This window comes from Caretta caretta, chromosome 27 (assembly GCF_965140235.1).
Source record: "Caretta caretta isolate rCarCar2 chromosome 27, rCarCar1.hap1, whole genome shotgun sequence".
Taxonomy (NCBI): domain Eukaryota; kingdom Metazoa; phylum Chordata; order Testudines; family Cheloniidae; genus Caretta; species Caretta caretta.
Window position 1 is genome coordinate 14,316,373 of NC_134232.1, and position 18,587 is coordinate 14,334,959.

The following is an 18,587-nucleotide window of genomic DNA, read 5'->3' on the forward strand; positions in this document are numbered from 1 at the left end:
AGGAGTGTTTTTATGTTTCCTCTTGTTTCCAAATGTATAGTCAGGAGTGATTCAAAGTGGGAGTCTCATTGCTCCAGGATACATTTTTACATTGTTGTACACTGTTGAATGTGAGACAGAGCTATTCAGACTCCTCCAGTGCATTTCTGTGAAGTAAATCTTTCTTTCTTTCTTTCTTTCTTTCTTTCTTTCTTTCTTTCTTTCTTGGGTGTTACAGGGTACTACCATTCCCAGTAATTACTGTGTGCTTAGTAAATCTGTTGTGATAGTTGTTGTTTTAAGGAAGAACCTTAAATAAAGCCTTTAACACAGCATTTCTCAAAAGCGGCCACCATGGCCACCAGAGGCTTTTCTGGCAGCCACAGCCTCCTGGGTTGTGATTTGGGGGTTGGGGGGGCAAAGAAGTTGCCCCTCCTCTGGGGCTGCCAGAAGGGGTTGGGCCTTGCCCCCTTTTGGAGCCACAAACACCGGGGGAGCAGACAGCCAGTGTGAGTTCCCCACCTTCCCAAGGTAGTGGGGCTCAGGCTTCTGGATTCATCCCTCGTGTGACAAGTGGCAGGCTCCGGCCGTGTGGCAGCAGGCTTTTGCCACGGGCTCTGACCACGAGGCTTTGGGCTCCGGGCTTTGGCTTCTCAGCAGTGGGCTCCAGCCCTCGGCTGCACCACTCCATCCCCAGTCTTACCACACCACTCATCACCCCTGCTGCTTCCCTATCCACCTCCCCATCCAACTCTTAATTTGTTCCCTGACTTGCCAAGGCTGAGTAGGTCTGCTGTGAAAAGTAATATTTGTATATTTGTTAATATCACTTTTCACTGCCTCTATGCTAGCTAACAAGTCTGCTGCTATGAAAAGTGATATTAACAAACATATAAATATCACTTTTCATAGAAGCAGACTTACTAGCTAGCAAGTCTAAAAAATGCAGCCAAAAAAGCAAAAGAAACAACAACAAAAGATAGGAACATGCAAAGCACCTGATTTGTGTTTCTATTCTATTTAGGTCCAGTAAAGAATAGAGACAACTGTACGTTATTTTTATTATTGAGTCTGCCTACCTAAATAAATTACTATGATTTGGACATATACATGTGCATATTTATTTGTTTTTCCTAAAGTTCATTAAGTATTTTAGGAAAAATTGTCTGAGTGGCCACCAGCAAGAGTTGGTGGTTGCACTCTGAGGCCACCAAATTGTTGTTAGAACACCTGATCTAACGTGTGTCTTTAATTTTGTGAGTATGGTGTTGGTGAAAGATGCATGGCAGACAGCACTGAACCCAAGTCTTCTCTGTATCCACAGAACAGACACAATTGGCAGCAAACGTGCAGGCTTTCTCCACAACACTCCCTGCCAATGTACCTTCACCTCATCTCGAAAGATCTCCTGTAGAGGTGAGAGGGGACTTCAGCCCCCTGGCCAATTCAATACTTGGCCTCTCTGCTGAGGCAGCCATTAAGGGGCCCACTTAGTGTTGGATGCAGTCATTGATTTTGTGATGTCAACATCTGCCACTAAGAACTAGACTGCGATCCCCCAAGTCATTTTTAAAAAGCCAGGGCATGGCTATTAGATGGAAGAACTTTAGAAATTATAGGTTTCAGAGTAGCAGCCGTGTTAGTCTGTATTCGCAAAAAGAAAAGGAGTACTTGTGGCACCTTAGAGACTAATCAATTTATTTGAGCATAAGCTTTCATGAGCTACAGCTCACTTCATCGGATGCATTTAGAAATTATGGAGCTCTCCAAGAAAGAGGACAGTTCAGTGTAAAGAACGACCTGAATGGCCTGGGGACCGATTATTTGGTTTAAGAATTGGGGATTAAGAATAATGCTCAGAACAACACAGTTCTGTATCATTAATCTAATGAACAAGTTAATCAGATGTTATAAGAAATTTCCCTTGTGGCTCCCTGTCCTGAGCACACCCTCTGGGTGATATACACACCCAATGTAAACCCAACTGCTGAAGAGATGCTAACTGCCTGTGAAGAGCCAAGGGGCTCATAAAATTGCAGGGCTGAATAAGGTCAAGTTCTGTTGTCTCCTTTCTCAATACTAAACTCCCTACCAGACTGAAAACCCTCAGGCACAGATCTAAGTGGCACTATTTAATAATGTTCCAGGGTGTGGAGAAAAGCATATTTCTTCACGTGTTGTACCATGTCAACCACTTTACTGTCTTCCTAGACAGGCCCTAACAATCCCCTTCCCCAAAGCTAGAAATTATTTTCTTTAGATCAACTGCCACGAAAGGGAAAAGAGCCTATGTCCCACAAGCAACAGATGTATATTTCTGAGCAGGCTTGGATTGCTCAGCTCCGTCCAGGGTGGATTTGATTTAAATCACTAGTCAGGAAGACTCGATTTAATCATGGGTTTTCTACATAAAACTGCATTCTTGTTGGTTGTTATAACCTTAGTACATATTCTTCACAACTCAAAGATAGACGTAGGTTTCATTTTTAGAAGGTACACACTATACATTTTTAAAGAGTGATTTATTTTGAAAACTTTTCAGATTAGTTTTACAGCTATATCAGAAAATGAATGATTGTTTGGTTATTTCATTTACCAAAGGTAATTGAAGCAGATATTTATGAAGTCATTGGGAGGTGAACTATGTCCAATTCAACAGGTTAATCATTAATAGTTGGAGGATTTTCTTGCTATGCTGTATTAGGAGGAGAACATCACCAGACAGATATTTAAATTGTTTTATTTAACTAAAACAACAACATTAAGTATTCTGGATTTTTCTCTTCAACAGCAAACATATAATATTTTAACAAAACAAGCATATGTCCCTCGCTTCTCACATTTATCTCCAGACTTCTCCTTGTCCAGATCTATTCCACTCCCAAGAATCTTCTATTCATTGAACTTTTTGAAACTTTGCACTTTTTGAGAGAGGTAAGGGATTGACTCTGTGTACACAAATTTGCAGAAGGACAATAGAGTTGCGGTCTGTTATTTCTCATCTCTATATATTATTTATTTATTTTAAAACATTTTTGCTGTTAACAAACATGTTACCTCTGGAGACACAAATCCACAGTTTGAGAACTGCAAAACTAAGCATCTATGATGGTATCTTCTAGACTGAGCACTGAGTCCCATTGGGTAGATAGAAAGATTAACCTAAATAATCTATACAGAAGCCTGTGGAACCCCATAAAATTGGGTCCCTAATCCATGAACTATTGGAACTCATTTACAAAACTTTTCTTAAACATTACATGAATAATATTGTCTCATACTATAGAATTAGAATGTATAATCCCTATTCCATGATGAGATATCTTTGAGCTATAATGTATCTTAATTAAAACGATCTTTAGATAGGATTTTCCCTCAAAAATCATTTTATCAAAAATTTCCAATTTAAATAAAAAATCCAATTTTTAATTATTTTTTTAAAATCATTTATTTTTATCCACTCTGGCTCCATCCCACCCGGGCTGGAGCATTTTACAGGAAAGAGGATGGAACTGATGAGTGAGAATAGGGGTGGGATGTGTGTTTGGGATATTTCCTACTATTACATTACAACTAATTCTAGATATATCAGAGAAAATAATGGCACAAAAGCTTTCATATGATTATAATTTACTGAAGCAGCTTTGTACAAGCATCAGCTGAGATAGGAGGAGGTGAACCTGATGTTTCAAGAGATCCCTTCTGTCCGTAAAATCTATGACATCTATGGATACTCACATCCACAGGTACAACATGGGTACAAAGTGAGTGTCAAATCCTACCATTGCAACGTGGTGGCAGTTTACATTCACTTTGCCCAGGTGTGAATGACAACACAAGATGTGAGGCAAGGCCTGTAATTTTGAGGTCCAGATTCTCTCCCCCACTTAATGCCAGAAACATGAAAAGAGAAAAAAAACAGAAACTTCCTGCATCATGCCAGCTGAATGTAGTGACAACATAGAAAGGTAAACCATCCAGAATGGTATAAGATCTAAATGACCATAAGGCCTGATTTGCTTGGCAGTTGCAGAGAGCAAGGATCACATATGAAGCGATCCTACTAACCTTGTCACTGAAGTTTATATAATTCGCCCATCTGTATTTTAGCTAAGGAACACAAATCCAAAGAACATCAGAAACCTAGTAGAGGTATGGGGTTAATTGTGTTATTAAACCAATATGTGGTTCATAACCTCTCTCTTTCATGCACGGATGCTCCTGCAGTAGGCGAGTCTGCTGTTAGAACAGAGCCAGTGTGGCTGGATGCTTTACTAATCCCCCTGCAGCACAGGTGTAGGGACTGTGTAAGGGCAGGCAGGGACTATGGTTCCCCCATCTGGATATCCCCAGCTCACACATGTTACTTTTGGAATATTATTACCTGGGCTGCAGCTGTGACCAGTGTACAAGCAGCCTGAGAAAGAGGAACCCATAACCATCTCACTGATGGCCCAGTAGATACACCAGAGAATCTGAACCTGAACTTCTCAAGTTATGTTTGAAACAATTTTAATTCTTTCTTCTAGTTCTTTAATTGTTTGATCTGTTCTTTCAACAAAAGTCTTATAGCATTGTGGGTGTACCTGGCATTTACGAGAGAAAAAAATACAAAGGCAAGTTTCCTGCTTTCCGTTGAAGAACTAAGCAGACAGCACTCCAAAGACACATGCTTTAGTGAGCTGTAGCTCACGAAAGCTTATGCTCAAATAAATTGGTTCGTCTCTAAGGTGCCACAAGTCCTCCTTTTCTTTATGCTTTAGAAGAGGAATCTTGTCCATTTGTTTTCCTCCTGTAAAACGCCAGGCACATCAATGATGCTATATAAATGCACAAATGCATTCAGTAACAGGATGCTAATCTTACAGAGTAATTTTGCTGATCATAACCCTACATTCATGGCTCATGTTTATAATGTACCTGAATAGAATCTGAGTGGAATGATGATGGGTCATGTAAGTTCTGGGATTCTGAACCAGAGAGAGAACAGAAAGGCTCCTTTCCCCCTTTTCAGGGAGAACCAGAGCTCTCTCTAGCTATACCAGAACTTAGCCAGGTTAAATCAGGTCAAGGTCCCTAAAAACAGGGGCTTAAAATAGGAGGACCAGATTCTGCCAGCTTCACACATGTTCAGTAATAGCTTACTCAGATTTCAGAGGAACAGCCGTGTTAGTCTGTATTCGCAAAAAGAAAAGGAGTACTTGTGGCACCTTAGAGACTAACCAATTTATTTGAGCATGAGCTTTCGTGAGCCACAGCTCACTTCATCAGATGTGTGATCTCATGCTCAAATAAATTGGTTAGTCTCTAAGGTGCCACAAGTACTCCTTTTCTTTTAGCTTACTCAGAATCATCCTGTTGATGTCCAACAGCACTGCATATGGAGCCAGGTGCTACGCAAAGGGAGGAAGGGTGGCAGAACCTAGCCACGACTGAGGGTAGACGTACACTGCAATCAGGTTGTGTAATTGCAGCACATGCAGACACACCTGAGCTAGCTTGAACCTCGCTAGCTCAGGCAGTGACGTACCAATGGCTGTGATGGACAAGCCTGCCTGAGGCCCTGGGTAATTACTTGGGTGGCAGCCCACGCAGCAGTCTGTGCCACTGTGGCTTCACGGCTATGAAAGCTGGAGCTAGCTAAGTTAAAGCATCTCAGGTATGTCTACATGTGCTGCAGTTACACCCCTGATTGCGGTGCAGACGTACCCTGCTAGCTGAAATTGTCTTCCAGGAACTATCGGTCCTGCCAGTCAAGATGGAGTGTATCAGTGTACCGCTGCATCAGGAATGGCCATTAATGACAAATGGACACAGGATCAAACCCCAAACACAGCATGTAATAACCTTATCCTGAGCAGGTCACGCACCCCCTGACAGCTATCTGAGGGGTCTGCCTTTTTCTTACCCTTTGGAAACACCTGGACAGTTGCCAGGAAAGTCGCACTGAATGAAACTGAAATTGTATTACCGAGAACGAGGTCAGCCAATGGTACCATTAACACATGTGCAGCACAAGTTAATTTTACCGCCGAGCGTTGTGAGCTGTGTAACAGCCAGCGCCGGTAGAGAGGTGTGTGGCTGACAGGTGGAAGGGAGCTATTATGATGGTATTGGTGAGTCATTTTCTTTCACTGTGCACCATGCACCTTGGCTCAGACTCAGGGAGCTGATGAAGCCCCATCTCTTACCTTCCTCTGTGGAACAGCCACTTGTGCCCCTGAGCAGGACTCTGAAACAACCAAATTGGGACCGTTCCTGAGAAGTCTGTCTCAGGTTTCAAATTTTGAGACCATTGCAACTTAGGGCAGAATATCTGACACTGTTTATACAGTTTAGTTGCAGAATTTCAGCCACGTTGGATGTGATCAATAAAGCCACTAGTTCTTTGCCTTAATATTTAGTCCTGGTGTATTAATTCAAGTCACTCAGTGATCTAGCATACAGTGCCTTGTAATGACCATCTGAACAATTCCTTCTTCTAGCTGCCCACGAATGCTGATGGAAGCTCTAGCAAACAGCACCAATCTCCCCCTAGAGAGCCTGTGTCGTCAGTCCCCTAGAACAACCAAGACAAGACTCTAGTTTGCATGAATGAGAAGATAAGTTTTATTTGACATTTATGGGAAGAGCACAGGATAGCACTCAGGCAAGGGTGAGGGAAACAGAGGCAGAATGAAAAGGGAAGGAACACACTAATGGAGCCCAGTCCTCCACAGCCTCGGTGACAGTGTGACATCTACAGCACATGGACTGGAGTCTTCTTTCCTTTTCTGTGACAATCTGTATATTGATGCATCCAAGGTGCTCAGGACTGGGGCCTGTGGAGTGGTGTGTAGTCTTAGCGGGGGGAATGATGGACCTGCTCACGGGAAGAAATCACCTTTCCATCTTGGACTTCCTCAACAATTGTACGGACTTGTCGGGTGGTCGTGGACACTACAAGGGAGAAAGAGATAGAAGAAACTATCAGCTGTCCTAAGGATCTGATCAGCCTTTGGAATTTTTATCCTAGCTAGTGTATCTGCAGAATTGAGTGTCATAAATGCATATCCTGTTTTCCATTTTACACAAATACTTTTCTTAATAATATCTTCAATATTTCAGAGGAATCATTCCAGGTCATTCCAGTTTTGCACCCACTAATGAATGAGATCCTATGGAAAGAAGCTTGCTAAGGATGTGATGCAGAAATGTGTGATCATTACTTCAGATAAGACAAATTCCTACCTTCTTTTGCTGCAGCGTACTGGGAGGCAATGCTACAATAGGAGAAAAAAGAAAGAAAATTAGAAATATAGACCCCAGAGGCCAGGGCTCAGTGAGATAACAAAGGTCCAGGCCTCTTATGGGGAGAAATAATTATTTTGACACAAGTCTGATTAATTTCATTATTATGTCGACTTGCAGGTCCCCAATGTCCTCTCCTTGAAATTGTCTAGAGTAAAGGTTTGAGCAGAACATTTGATCTTGGAAGGATTTTCAGGGTGTGAAGGGATTTAGACACATTATATTAACCTCTCAACCCTCCTGTGAGGTTGATTAGTGTTATTAGCTACTTTCCCAGGGTCATGCAGTCGCTGAAGAAGCCAGGAATAGACCCCAAAAGCCCTGAAAACTAGAGTTTTCACATAGCTACTAGACAATGCTACCTCTCCAAATGTTATGTTACACTCCATAATTCAGACAATAAATACCTCCCAGGACAGGGTTCTCACTGAGGATGGTAATGGGATAAACCATTATGGGATAAACCATTGAACCATCACTTACGGGTCTTCTTCACAACTACCTAGGAATCTGGATTATTTATTTAAATGAGTATCTAGGGACACAGATTATTCAGCTGTTTAGCTATGTCATTATTAGCCAGCTCTGCCCCATGGCACTCTATCTCAGCGACTCCCTTTACGTACTGGGTATCCTCGCCCTCCAGCAGGCGGCGGTACGTGGCAATCTCTTGCTCCAGGCGCGTCTTGACGTCCACGAGAATCTTGTACTCATGATTCTGGCGCTCCATGTCGCATCGGAGCTCGGCCAGCTGCTCCTCCACGCTAGTGATCAGGACCTGGAGCTGTGCCAACTGGGCGCCATAGCGGCCTTCTGTCTCTGCCAAGGTGCCTTCCAGAGCGGCTTTCTGGGAATGGAGAGTTGAGGGAAAAGAATTCAGTGAGGGGCTCACTCATCTCTGTGCCTGCCCTTGTGTGTGTCTCCCTGGGAAGCCAGTAGCACGTACCATGCTGAGCTGGGACTGCAGCTCTATCTCCAGGCCCTGGACGGTGCGTCTTAGTTCCGTGATCTCCGACTTGCCGCTCTGCAACTGTTCCGTGTTCATGGCTACTTCTCGGTTCAGCTCTTCCGTCTGCAACAAGGGGAAACAATCTAGTTACTGCACGAATGATGTGTGTAGAGCTCTGCCCCCACCCATGAGTGTCAGGAAAGTGCTTCTCTTCATTCAGGCATTGCGCACCTTGGTGAAGAACCACTGCTCGGCCTCTTTACGGTTCTTCTCTGCCAAGCTCTCATACTGCTCTCTCATGTCAGCCAGGATCTTGGTCAGGTCAACCCCAGGAGCAGCGTCCATCTCCACAGTGATCTCTCCACCCAGCTGGCTCCGTAGTACATTCATTTCCTGTGACAAGAGAGACACGCTATGTTCATCTGCATCTTAACTATACAGACCCACTGCAGTGCATCTGAGGAGGTTTTCCCAATTTGTGGCTTTTTAGACAAGAGACCATCTCTTACTGTGTGTTTGTTCAGCACCTTGGAACTGTGACCCTAACTGTCAACAACAAGTAAAATAATAAAAATAATTTTCTAAGAAATCTCCATTTGGGGATTCAGTTGCCTGTGTCCAGAGACTAAATCCCAAACAACAGGTGGATCCGCAGCCTGGGAAGCAGGTTGCTGTAGATCCTGGCTTGGCCCCAATGGAAGCTACTGAAAGGATAAGTGGTGCATGAGTCTGACCTGGGGCCTACAGAGGACATGTTGCTGTCCAGAATGAATTATTCCCCACTTCTTTATCCCCAAATGCCCTCCCAACAACCCTAATGCTTGGAAATAGCCCTGCTGATTGGCCTGATTTTCATTGTACCTTAGCTACAACTTATAAATCCCCTCCTTTGTGCTTGGTTTCGTCCTCACCTCTTCATGATTCTTCTTGAGATAAGCCAGCTCCTCCTTCAGGTTTTCGATCTGCATCTCCAGGTCAGCTCTGGCCAGGGTCAGCTCATCCAGGACTCTACGCAGGCCGTTGATGTCAGCCTCAACACTCATGCGCAGGGCCTGCTCCGTCTCAAACCTTCAAGCACAAAAAGGGTGCTCACTACGGAGTTATACGTTCCATTCTATGCATCGGATGAAGTGGGCTGTAGCCCACAAAAGCTTATGCTCAAATAAATTTTTTAGTCTCTAAGGTGCCACAAGTTCTCCTGTTCTTTTTGTGGATACAGACTAACGCGGCTGCTACTACGGAGTTGTCACCCCTTTTTTGTCCACTGTCATCCTTTCAATTTTTTATAACTTTCTGTGCTGCGTGGGTGTTTGGGTGCATGAGGGACACAGTGAGTGAGGTGCAGTGTCCAATGAGTGGAACAGCGCTGGTTGCTCAAGTCTCTGCTAAGACTAGTAACTTTACTTGGCAGCTTTGGGGTATATTCTATATCCAGCCCTGAGATGGGTGCTTCTGTTTAGATGTGTAACTCACCTCCATTAAATTACTGGTAGCACCATTGCCCCAGGCCTATGTGTTCTGAGTGATATATAAATTAGATCAAGTCCTACATGCAAACTAAATAAAATAAGATAGGTTCTACTGGAAGAAAGACATTTCCCAAGATTTTAGTCCCTATTTGCTTTGCAAAATACATATTTATTTTAAATGCCTTGTTTGTCAGTGATTTTTCCTCATTGTGTCAGTTGTCTCATTGGAAATGAATAGGAAGTTCCCTCTTAGAGAGGAACTCTCCCTCTTTTCCAGTCATGACACATGTGAGGAAGCTTGACATGCACAAAAGGATCCCCATACGGATCTGACCCCCAGGGAGAGCATCACTTACTTGGTTCGGAAGTCATCAGCTGTCAGCCTAGCATTGTCGATCTGCAAGAGGAGGCTGGCATTGTCAACAGTGGCAGCAAGGATCTGGGGGAAAGAGAGCAAAAGAGCAAGTGGGAAAGAAGCCTCCAAAGCTCTTCATGTTGTTGGCTGATTGTGGGATCCAAGCAGGGGTAAATGTTAGGGATGGGCCAGGAGCAGCACTGAATTTCCTGTAGAGGGATTTACCGAGCTGTACCATGGAGAAATGCAAGAGTGCTGAGTTAGACTGAGCAGTGTCTGCCTGTACTTTCCTGCTTATCCCTTGGGACGAATTGCAAAAGGCAGCATGATAATATCTGAGTATGTGCAAGGCCTGATAAGGGCACTCAGTCTCATGCTTCAGGGCATTTGCTGATCCCACATGGGTCAAGAAAGAACCAACCTTCTTTCCCTCCTCCCCACCCCATGTATTGCTGTGTGTAATTGTCATAGCAGGAATATTGGAGGGGGAGGGGAGACTAGCCATCCTCGGAAACATCAGGTATTGGTGACTGCCACAGGCAGTATGGTTGGACCCATAGTGTGCTCTTGTATGGCAAAACCTGTGTCCATTTATTCTGTAATGGAGCTCATTCACACTAACTCACTCCTACGATCATAGAATCATAGAATATCAGGGTTGGAAGGGACCCCAGAAGGTCATCTAGTCCAACCCCCTGCTCAAAGCAGGACCAATTCCCAGTTAAATCATCACGATGAGGATTGTTGCAGAAGCTGAACAAAGAGTAGTGAGCAGATGCTCATTATATCTGATTTTTGTGATACATACTCAGATACAGATAATCCAACCCCAGGGAATAATGTTTCTAGTTTGCTCCTGCCCCTGCATGGCTGAGGCTTTCTGCTTCTGCTTGCCTCCGATTCCGTTATGTTTACTAATGACAGTTTGTAAGTGATCAATAATGACAGTAGGAGGGGAAAAATCAATTCTGGGGCTTTCCTCTCAAGATGTGAAGCCAGGAAACCAAATCAGAATGGAGAAAAATTGCTCCAAATGCTCCAGATTTTGAGATTATGGAAGAAGTCAGGCCTTGCATTGATCATTCCTGGAAGAAGGCTGTGGGAATTTATCAATCCTTCCACCTTTTCCTTTTTAACCCTCTGCACTCAGCTTAGTACTAACGAGCTACAGCAATTGAGAGGAGATTGCAAATTCTTTGATTCTGTGCATATACAATAATACTAAGTCTATCCTGCTTTGCATTACCTATAGATTAGTTTGTTTATAGAGTATTCAAGCTGTACCATATTATCAGCACAGGCCAGTGTAGATAAGACTCTGCTGTTGCTTTACTGCCTCTTATGTCTGTTTCATAGAGTCAAATCCTAAGAAATACACCGTTTGGTCTTTCTGGAGGAATGTAATTAAAAAATTGAAGTTGATAAATTACTAAATCCCCTTCCTTGATATCTGGCACAGGTGACAACTGGGTTGCCTTTTATTGCCAGCTTTTAGTTACAGAATTATTATTCAGTGCCCCTGTGCCAGTTTAAAGAAGAGTTTCAGACAAGACACATCAGACCTTTTTAACAATAGTGTCATACCTTGCTCCTCAGGTCTTCAATTGTCCTGTAATATGGGCTGTAGTCACGGTCAGGACCAGGTCCCTGCTTCTTATACCACTCCTTGATCTTAATCTCCAGATCGGTATTGGCCTCCTCCAGAGCACGCACCTTGTCCAGGTAGGTAGCCAGGCGGTCGTTCAGGTTCTGCATTGTTTCCTTCTCACCCGCAGGGAGAATGCCATCACCACCTCCAAAGCCACCACCAAGGCCACCACCAAGGCCACCACCAAGGCCGATCCCACAGCCACCTCCAAGGCCACCCCCATAGCCACCTCCAAAGCTACTACTGTAGCCCCCCCCATAGCCACCACCCAGGCTACTTCCTACTCCAGAGACATACCTAGAAGAGGAGACAGAAAAGCCACCTGATCCCCCATGGATACTTGGGGCTCTGTAGGGACCTCCAAGATGCACTGAGGAAACCCGTGAGGAGCCACCTCCTAATCCACCTAACCCACCTATCCCCTTTAGGGATGTAGATGAGGAATATTGCCTGACGCTGGTGGTCATGGTGAAAGGTGGTTGAGGATCTAACGCCCAAGAGAGTCACCCAGCTCAGTTGTGAAAGAAGGAGAGTGCTGCTAGGTTCCCTGACTCCAAGCAACTTTTATACCCACAACAGGGGGCGTTGCCACTGCTAGGTCCTTTTTTCTCTCACATTCCCGAGGGTTTTCATCACCCTTAAAGTCTGAGCCAACTTACAGAGTCATCATTTTTCTCCTTGATGTGTTCATGCTTTTGTCACATTTCACTAGAAACTGTTTAGCTCACCCAGGGTGTCTTTATGTTTCCTTTTTGTTCCCAAAGAAAGGGTGAGGTGCGATGCAGGGAAACAGGCTCATTGCTCAAGGCCACGTTTTAACATACCTTTACACTGTTACGCGGGCGACAGAGACATTCAGACTCCACCCAGCAGTTTGTGAATCCACCTTAAATTAAATGAAAATATTTACAAATCTGTTTGCAAAAGGTGCTGATGTGAGAGGTCTGTGGGAACAAATCCTTTGGACTGGATCCCAAGCCCACTGAAGTCAATTGGAGGGCTTCCAATCAGGCCCTTTATCCATGGGACAGGTACAGACCAAGCAGCTTCTCTGAGCCCTGCAGGGCAAAAATACTGTAGCTCCACAGACTGTTCCCACTGGTCATTTCTTTCTGTGTATTGATGTTGGCTAGGATCATAGAATGGATTTGAAAAACGTCTAAGAATGCCAGTCCATTGCCCTGCTAAGGCAGAATCTAGTCCCCTGTTAGAGAATGTACTGCAGGGGTTCTCAAACAGGGGGTCGGGACCCCTCAGGGGGTCGTGAGGTTATTACAGTGGGGCTCGCGAGCTGTCAGCCTCCACCCCAAACCCCTCTTTGCCTCCAGCATTTATAATGGCGTTAAATATATAAAAAAGTGTTTTTAATGTATAGGGGGGGTCGCACTCAGAGGCTTGCTGTGTGAGAGGGGTCACCAGTACAAAAGTCTGAGAACCATTGATGTACTGCATATTAAATTGATACATTAGATTTTAGTTCCCAGGCCACATTGCATGCTGTTCCTTTGGGCGGTGTGTGACCAGATTTTCTTTGTATTTCTGTATGAATTTGTATTTCAGCTCATTTGCAATCACAAGAGAATATTGTCCAGGCAAATTTCGCAGGGGAACTGACGGGTATTTCAGAGTGTGTGACGGGTCACGGGCAGTGTTTGCATTTGTACTGAGCACTGGACACTAACCAGTAAGCCGACAGTCTTGACAGAGCAGGGCAGGGCTGAAAGCCCATGTGCTGATGAAGCAATAAAGCCATCTGGAAAGAGAGGAGCCACTCCTGTAATATGTTATTAAGGGATTGAGAATAGCGAGTATAATACCGGTGCTGGACAGCTATTGGTGTGAGGAAGCAGCAGGGAAACCAGGCCAGGATTAGCGGCACTGTTTCATTCTCTGCTTTGGTTTTACATTGCCAGGAGCCAGCTATCACTTGCAGTGTGCAGAAGCAAATTGCAAACCCAGCCCACTGGCCTGACGGTTCCAGAGGCAGCACTGATAGATAATGTGAAATGACGCCTTTTCCTCTGGGAGATGCTTATTGGCAGAGGCCATGCGTGGGGAGGGCATACAGGGTCACGTTCAACCCCCCCCCAATTTGCTGCTTGGCTTTTACTGAGCATGCTCACACGGACTGAGCGTGCTCAGTAACATTTCTGAAGCCGGCCGCCCTCACTCTGCTCCCCCACTCTCGGCAGGTTGTCTCTACTTGTGGGGTAGCAAAAGAGGGTGACTTATGGGGATCGTCTTGGGATTCAGGAAGCAGTTTGTGGTGTATCTCTTCCATTCTGACATTTTTCATTAAAGAGGGGTCTTGGTTGTCCTTGTCTGAGTCCCAGTCATGTGCTCTATCTGCTAGGCTGCACTGCCTCAGCACTGATGTGCAATAGATTTTCGTTTCTGTGTGGGCAGACGACGTTTTCTCTAATTTCCAGATTCACTTGTTTCATTCTCCCTTTGTCTGGTGAGTTCTAACAAACACTTGTTCCTCCTCCTGGTCTTGTCCCCTTTGGCGTGGGTGTCCACTCCCTGCTGTTGTGTGCTGGAGGTGTTGCCGTGATGGCATGCTCCCCATTCCAAAAGCCAGTGATTCCTCATGGGTCTGAAATTGCCAGTGGAGGCTGCCAATGAGATAGTCAATGTGCTCGTCGTTTTTCCTGATACAGACTAACACGGCTACCACTCTGAAACCTGTTCAATGTGCTGAAAGTGCCAACCTCACCCGTCCATAGCCCTGTGTGGAAGCACTCTCAGGGTTTGGCTGAAATTGCCATAAAACCAGCCAAATGTTGCTATGTCCCTTCACTAACAAAATCCCTTTTTGGGTCTCTTCCTTGTACAGGAGCTGCCGTGACATTTATCTTCATTTAACCTGTTACTGTATCTCAGCCAAGGAGGAGACCAACCAGTGGTCTGGAATGGGTGACTGAACGTTTCCTCTTTCTGTCACCAGGCTGAATCCAGCCTGTGCTAATAGTGACCCAAATTCATTATCATTCAACTGCTGCTTACTGACTTTCAGTGGAATCCCTAAGGAACAGGTCTCCACATCAAACAAAGCACCCCCAAAGCTGGACACCTCGCTGGCACAGCAGGACAGGAAAGGACTGACTGAGGAGGCCTTAAGCCTGAGATTTCCCCTCCGCTGCTAGCAGGTCCCCCAGGCCAGTGATGATTCCCAGTAGTAGGACAGTGCCAGGGAAGCCTTCTCTGCTGTAACTATTTTGCAGAGGAACAAAGGGCTTCACTCTCCGAGGCTGTCAATCCTGCACCTCTGTCCAGCCAGCAGGAGATGGTATCTGAGTCTGTTCCAGCAAGAAGCACATTGCAGATGTTATTTCCTCCCTCCCGTTAAGTACAGATGAACAGCAAGAAAGTACATGACCGACAACAACAATCATCTCTCCTGGGAAGGAAAATGAAGTAATTGCTTAGAAGTTCTGGAACTCTGCAACTAATACCATAATTCAGTGTGAGGAACGGGTTTGAATGGACCTCAGTAATTGCGTTGTAGAAATTATGATCAAACAGTGAACTCTGCTTTTAATCTAATGAAAAAGCTAATTAGAAACAATTGGAGATTCCCCTTCAGGCCAGTTTCCTGGTGAGTGCTACTCACAGTGATACGTACAGCCAGTAGAAACCAACGCCAATTGGTGTCTAGAGCTAAAGAGGCAGAATCCTGAGCAGAGACAGTAACATGGAGAAAGGGCTCAGGTATTGGCAGGAGTGGAAACACAAGAGCTTTGCTCTGGGCCAGACATCCTTGCAGAAATGCAGGTATTGCTAGGCAATAACATACCGAGGTGTGAGTACAGCATATTGTTTTTGTTTCTGTCCAGTTTCTTAACTATTTCCTGTCTGCCAAGGCTGCTCCTACCAGCCCCCTACTCAACAGCTGGAAAGAATGTTCCCTAAGTATGTTTGCAGGAAAGGAAACCCTAAAATGACCTGTATACAACAGAGGCACATTTCTGAGTGGGCCTGTGTACAGTCCCATGCCAGCTGGGCTGGAGCGCTGGCTGGAAGGAAGCCCCCCCCCCCCCCCCCGCCGCCCTTCTGAGAGCCCCATTTAAAATAGACAGAAGGAAAACTCCTTCCAAGGCTGGCCTTAAGCAGAAGCATGACACACGACTGCTTGGGGCCTGCGCATTTTCATTCCCCCAGGCCCTCATAGTCCAACCCATCCCCTGCCAATAGGGCTGGAGTGGAGGAGAGGGCAAGTCATGGCCTGATCCCCTTTAGCAGTAGAGGTGGAAAAGGAGGTCCAGTTCTGCCTCTGGGACCAGGAAAGAAAGCAATTTTAGGCCTGATTCTTTTTCCTGCCCCAAACAGGTTGGGGTGTTGCAAATTGTAAGGCCAGTCCTGACTCTGTTGTTATCCTTTAGGACCCAGAATACGCATGCTGGCCTCAGTCTGAAGTTTAAGAGGTTCTCTTATCTTAATGCCACTTCAGCCCTTAGGCTGTCAGCATGCTTCCCTTTTTCTCATTTAATTAAATGTTATGGGGCAGGTCGACACCCCGTCCTCCAGCTTCCAGCACCCGTCTTCCAACTCTTTTGTTTGCAGAACATCAAGGCAGAGCATCATGTGGGCTCTCTCCCCGTCAAATTCCTTGAGCCATATCTCCACCAAGGATCAACCTGCCATAAAGCACCAACCTGTACGCTGGTTTCCTGTACCCTTGCTCTCTGGCAGGGCGGGTGACTGACTGACTCTTGCTCGTCAATTTCCAGTTGCAACATGCACTGAATAATTCCTCTCACTGTAATGGGTGGGTGTGAAAGATTCCCAGTGATTCACAGTGGTGAGTTCAGTCCGTTCACACAATGAGTTATTCACCTGGTTCAGTGGCCTCCTCCAAAGGGAAGGGGAATGCACTGAACAGCAATTAATTTGGCTTTGCTTGGGAGACTGGAGACCTATCTGACGCCAAACAACCTCCAAATGATAACTCAAGCCATTCCCATTCATGTGCTGCAATTCATTTACCCTCTTAGTCATGCAACTGCTGCCACTGTCCAGTTACAGTGTAAGCTCTTCAAGGCAGGGAGTGTGTCTTGTTCTCTGCTTGTAAAGAGCTGTGCTCATTTACAGCACTAATTTTAATACAAATAATAAGTCCACTTTAAGCCACGACCAACCTTGAGTACAGGAACCTGCTGCAACTCACCTATACCTGCTTTTGTGATATGGAGCTGAACCCACTGTGGGTCTAAGACTCCATGAGCAACTTTAATTCCATATTTATGAAATAAAAGGTCATCACTTGCCCCTGGCAGCTCTTGTCCTTAAGGGGCTCTCTATTTCCATCACAGGCCGTCGCGGGGACAGTTCTGCTTCTGGATTGGTGGTTTAATAAGCAAAGCTCTGGAGTTCTACTCTGGTTGATGTGAGAATGGGATCTCCTAGGTTAGGCTGAGGACACCATCTGACGTTATTATACAGCACTAGTAATTGACACATCAAAGAGATCTAGTGGTAGAACAAAGCACCTTTTATTTTATCAAGACAAAGAATCAGTTCTTTGCCTCAAAGGGGCCAAAATCCTGAAGTTGTAGTGTGTTTATTAAAGGCATCTGTTTAACAGAATATAGTCTTGGAGTTTACCCACGTCATTTTTCAGAGTCAATCTTCCACATTTGGCAGAGAGCCCTCACCACTGAAATTCACCCCCACTGGAAATACAGCTGAGCCTGAACCTGGCCACCCGGCTTAGAGCGAGCTGACTCTCCACTCTTACAGGGTTTGGAATCCCCCAGGATCTCATCAGATGCCTGGGTTTGCCCATGTAATCTGACCCTTCCAATGCTGTTTGGTGGTGCAGGGCATTGTAGTGCATAAGCTCCTGATCGGGGGAGAATCTTATTTGCTTCTGGTCTAAACTGTGGGAAGTTTGCCCAGTTTCTCCAGTGACAGCATCCTTAGAAAAGTAGGAACTGCCAGACTGTATCCCCCAGGAGTCCAGCTAGCACAGTCTCCTGTCTCTGACTGGAGCCAGCACCAGCTGCTCATGAGGCAATAGGTCATTAAGGAATAACTTGCCCACAGGGGAAGTTTCTCCCCAACGTCCATCAGATAGAGGCTGGCTCATGCCCTGAAACAGGTGGGTTCAGATCTCTTTCAAAATTCAATGTTTTCTAATCCTTGTTACTGTAGCTCTGGATTTTGTTGTTAGCCATATAAATGTCCAGTCCTTTTGGAATCCTGCTGAGTTCTTGGCCTCAGTGATATCTAGTGGCACTGACTTCCACAGGCTAATTGTGCATGGTAAAATGCTTATAATAAATGTCTATAAATACACTACGTGGCACCTTGAGCTACTGTCCAAATGCTGGAAACGGGACAGGAAAGAGCATTTACCCACTGTACCCCAAACTCCTCCCTCCAACCTGCCACAAGCCTCTATCAGCTTCTCGCCTTCTGCACGTCTGAGCCACACCAGCTCTGTGTCACGGAGCTGCACCCATGTTCCATCATCCAAAGGAATTCCTCTAACTAGACTTTATTAGAGCCTCCCACACTGCGACAATAATTTTGCCTCCCGTTAATCTGTGTTTGGCAACCAGTTTTATGGTGCCAGTGTCAAGACTCAAACTGCATGAGCCCCACAAGCACCAGAGGTTCCCACCAGTTTTTTAAGCAATTCCCATTGCAGTTTCTCTCTGCATTTTGGGAGATCTCATCCTCTAGGTCCACTGGCTGGCTGCTCCCTCTGCGCTCCCAAGCATGTGTTGTGTCATAGCCACAAACAGGGAGTTCCGTGTTTCACTGCTCCCAATGGCAGCTCCTCCCCATGGGCACTGGGCTCTCTGATCCCTGCTCTTACATTTGGCAGTGCCCTGCAGGGCTCCTCGCTGCAGTTCCCAGCCACACCTTAATGATTATTTACAAGATTTCACA

General features: G+C 45.3%; 1 protein-coding gene across 1 annotated transcript; it reads right to left on the minus strand.

The window, feature by feature from the left end:
• Window positions 1–6,564: 6,564 nt before the first annotated feature.
• On the minus strand, window positions 6,565–12,222 carry LOC142068296 (keratin, type I cytoskeletal 14-like). Its single transcript, XM_048829866.2, has 8 exons — window positions 11,627–12,222; window positions 10,044–10,126; window positions 9,130–9,286; window positions 8,450–8,611; window positions 8,216–8,341; window positions 7,896–8,116; window positions 7,210–7,241; window positions 6,565–6,918 (listed from the first exon to the last, which is right to left on the minus strand). Exons 1-8 carry the CDS (start codon window positions 12,155–12,157, stop codon window positions 6,821–6,823), a joined length of 1,410 nt encoding a protein of 469 aa, XP_048685823.1. The 5' UTR covers window positions 12,158–12,222; the 3' UTR covers window positions 6,565–6,820.
• Between the last annotated feature and the right edge of the window lie 6,365 nt (window positions 12,223–18,587).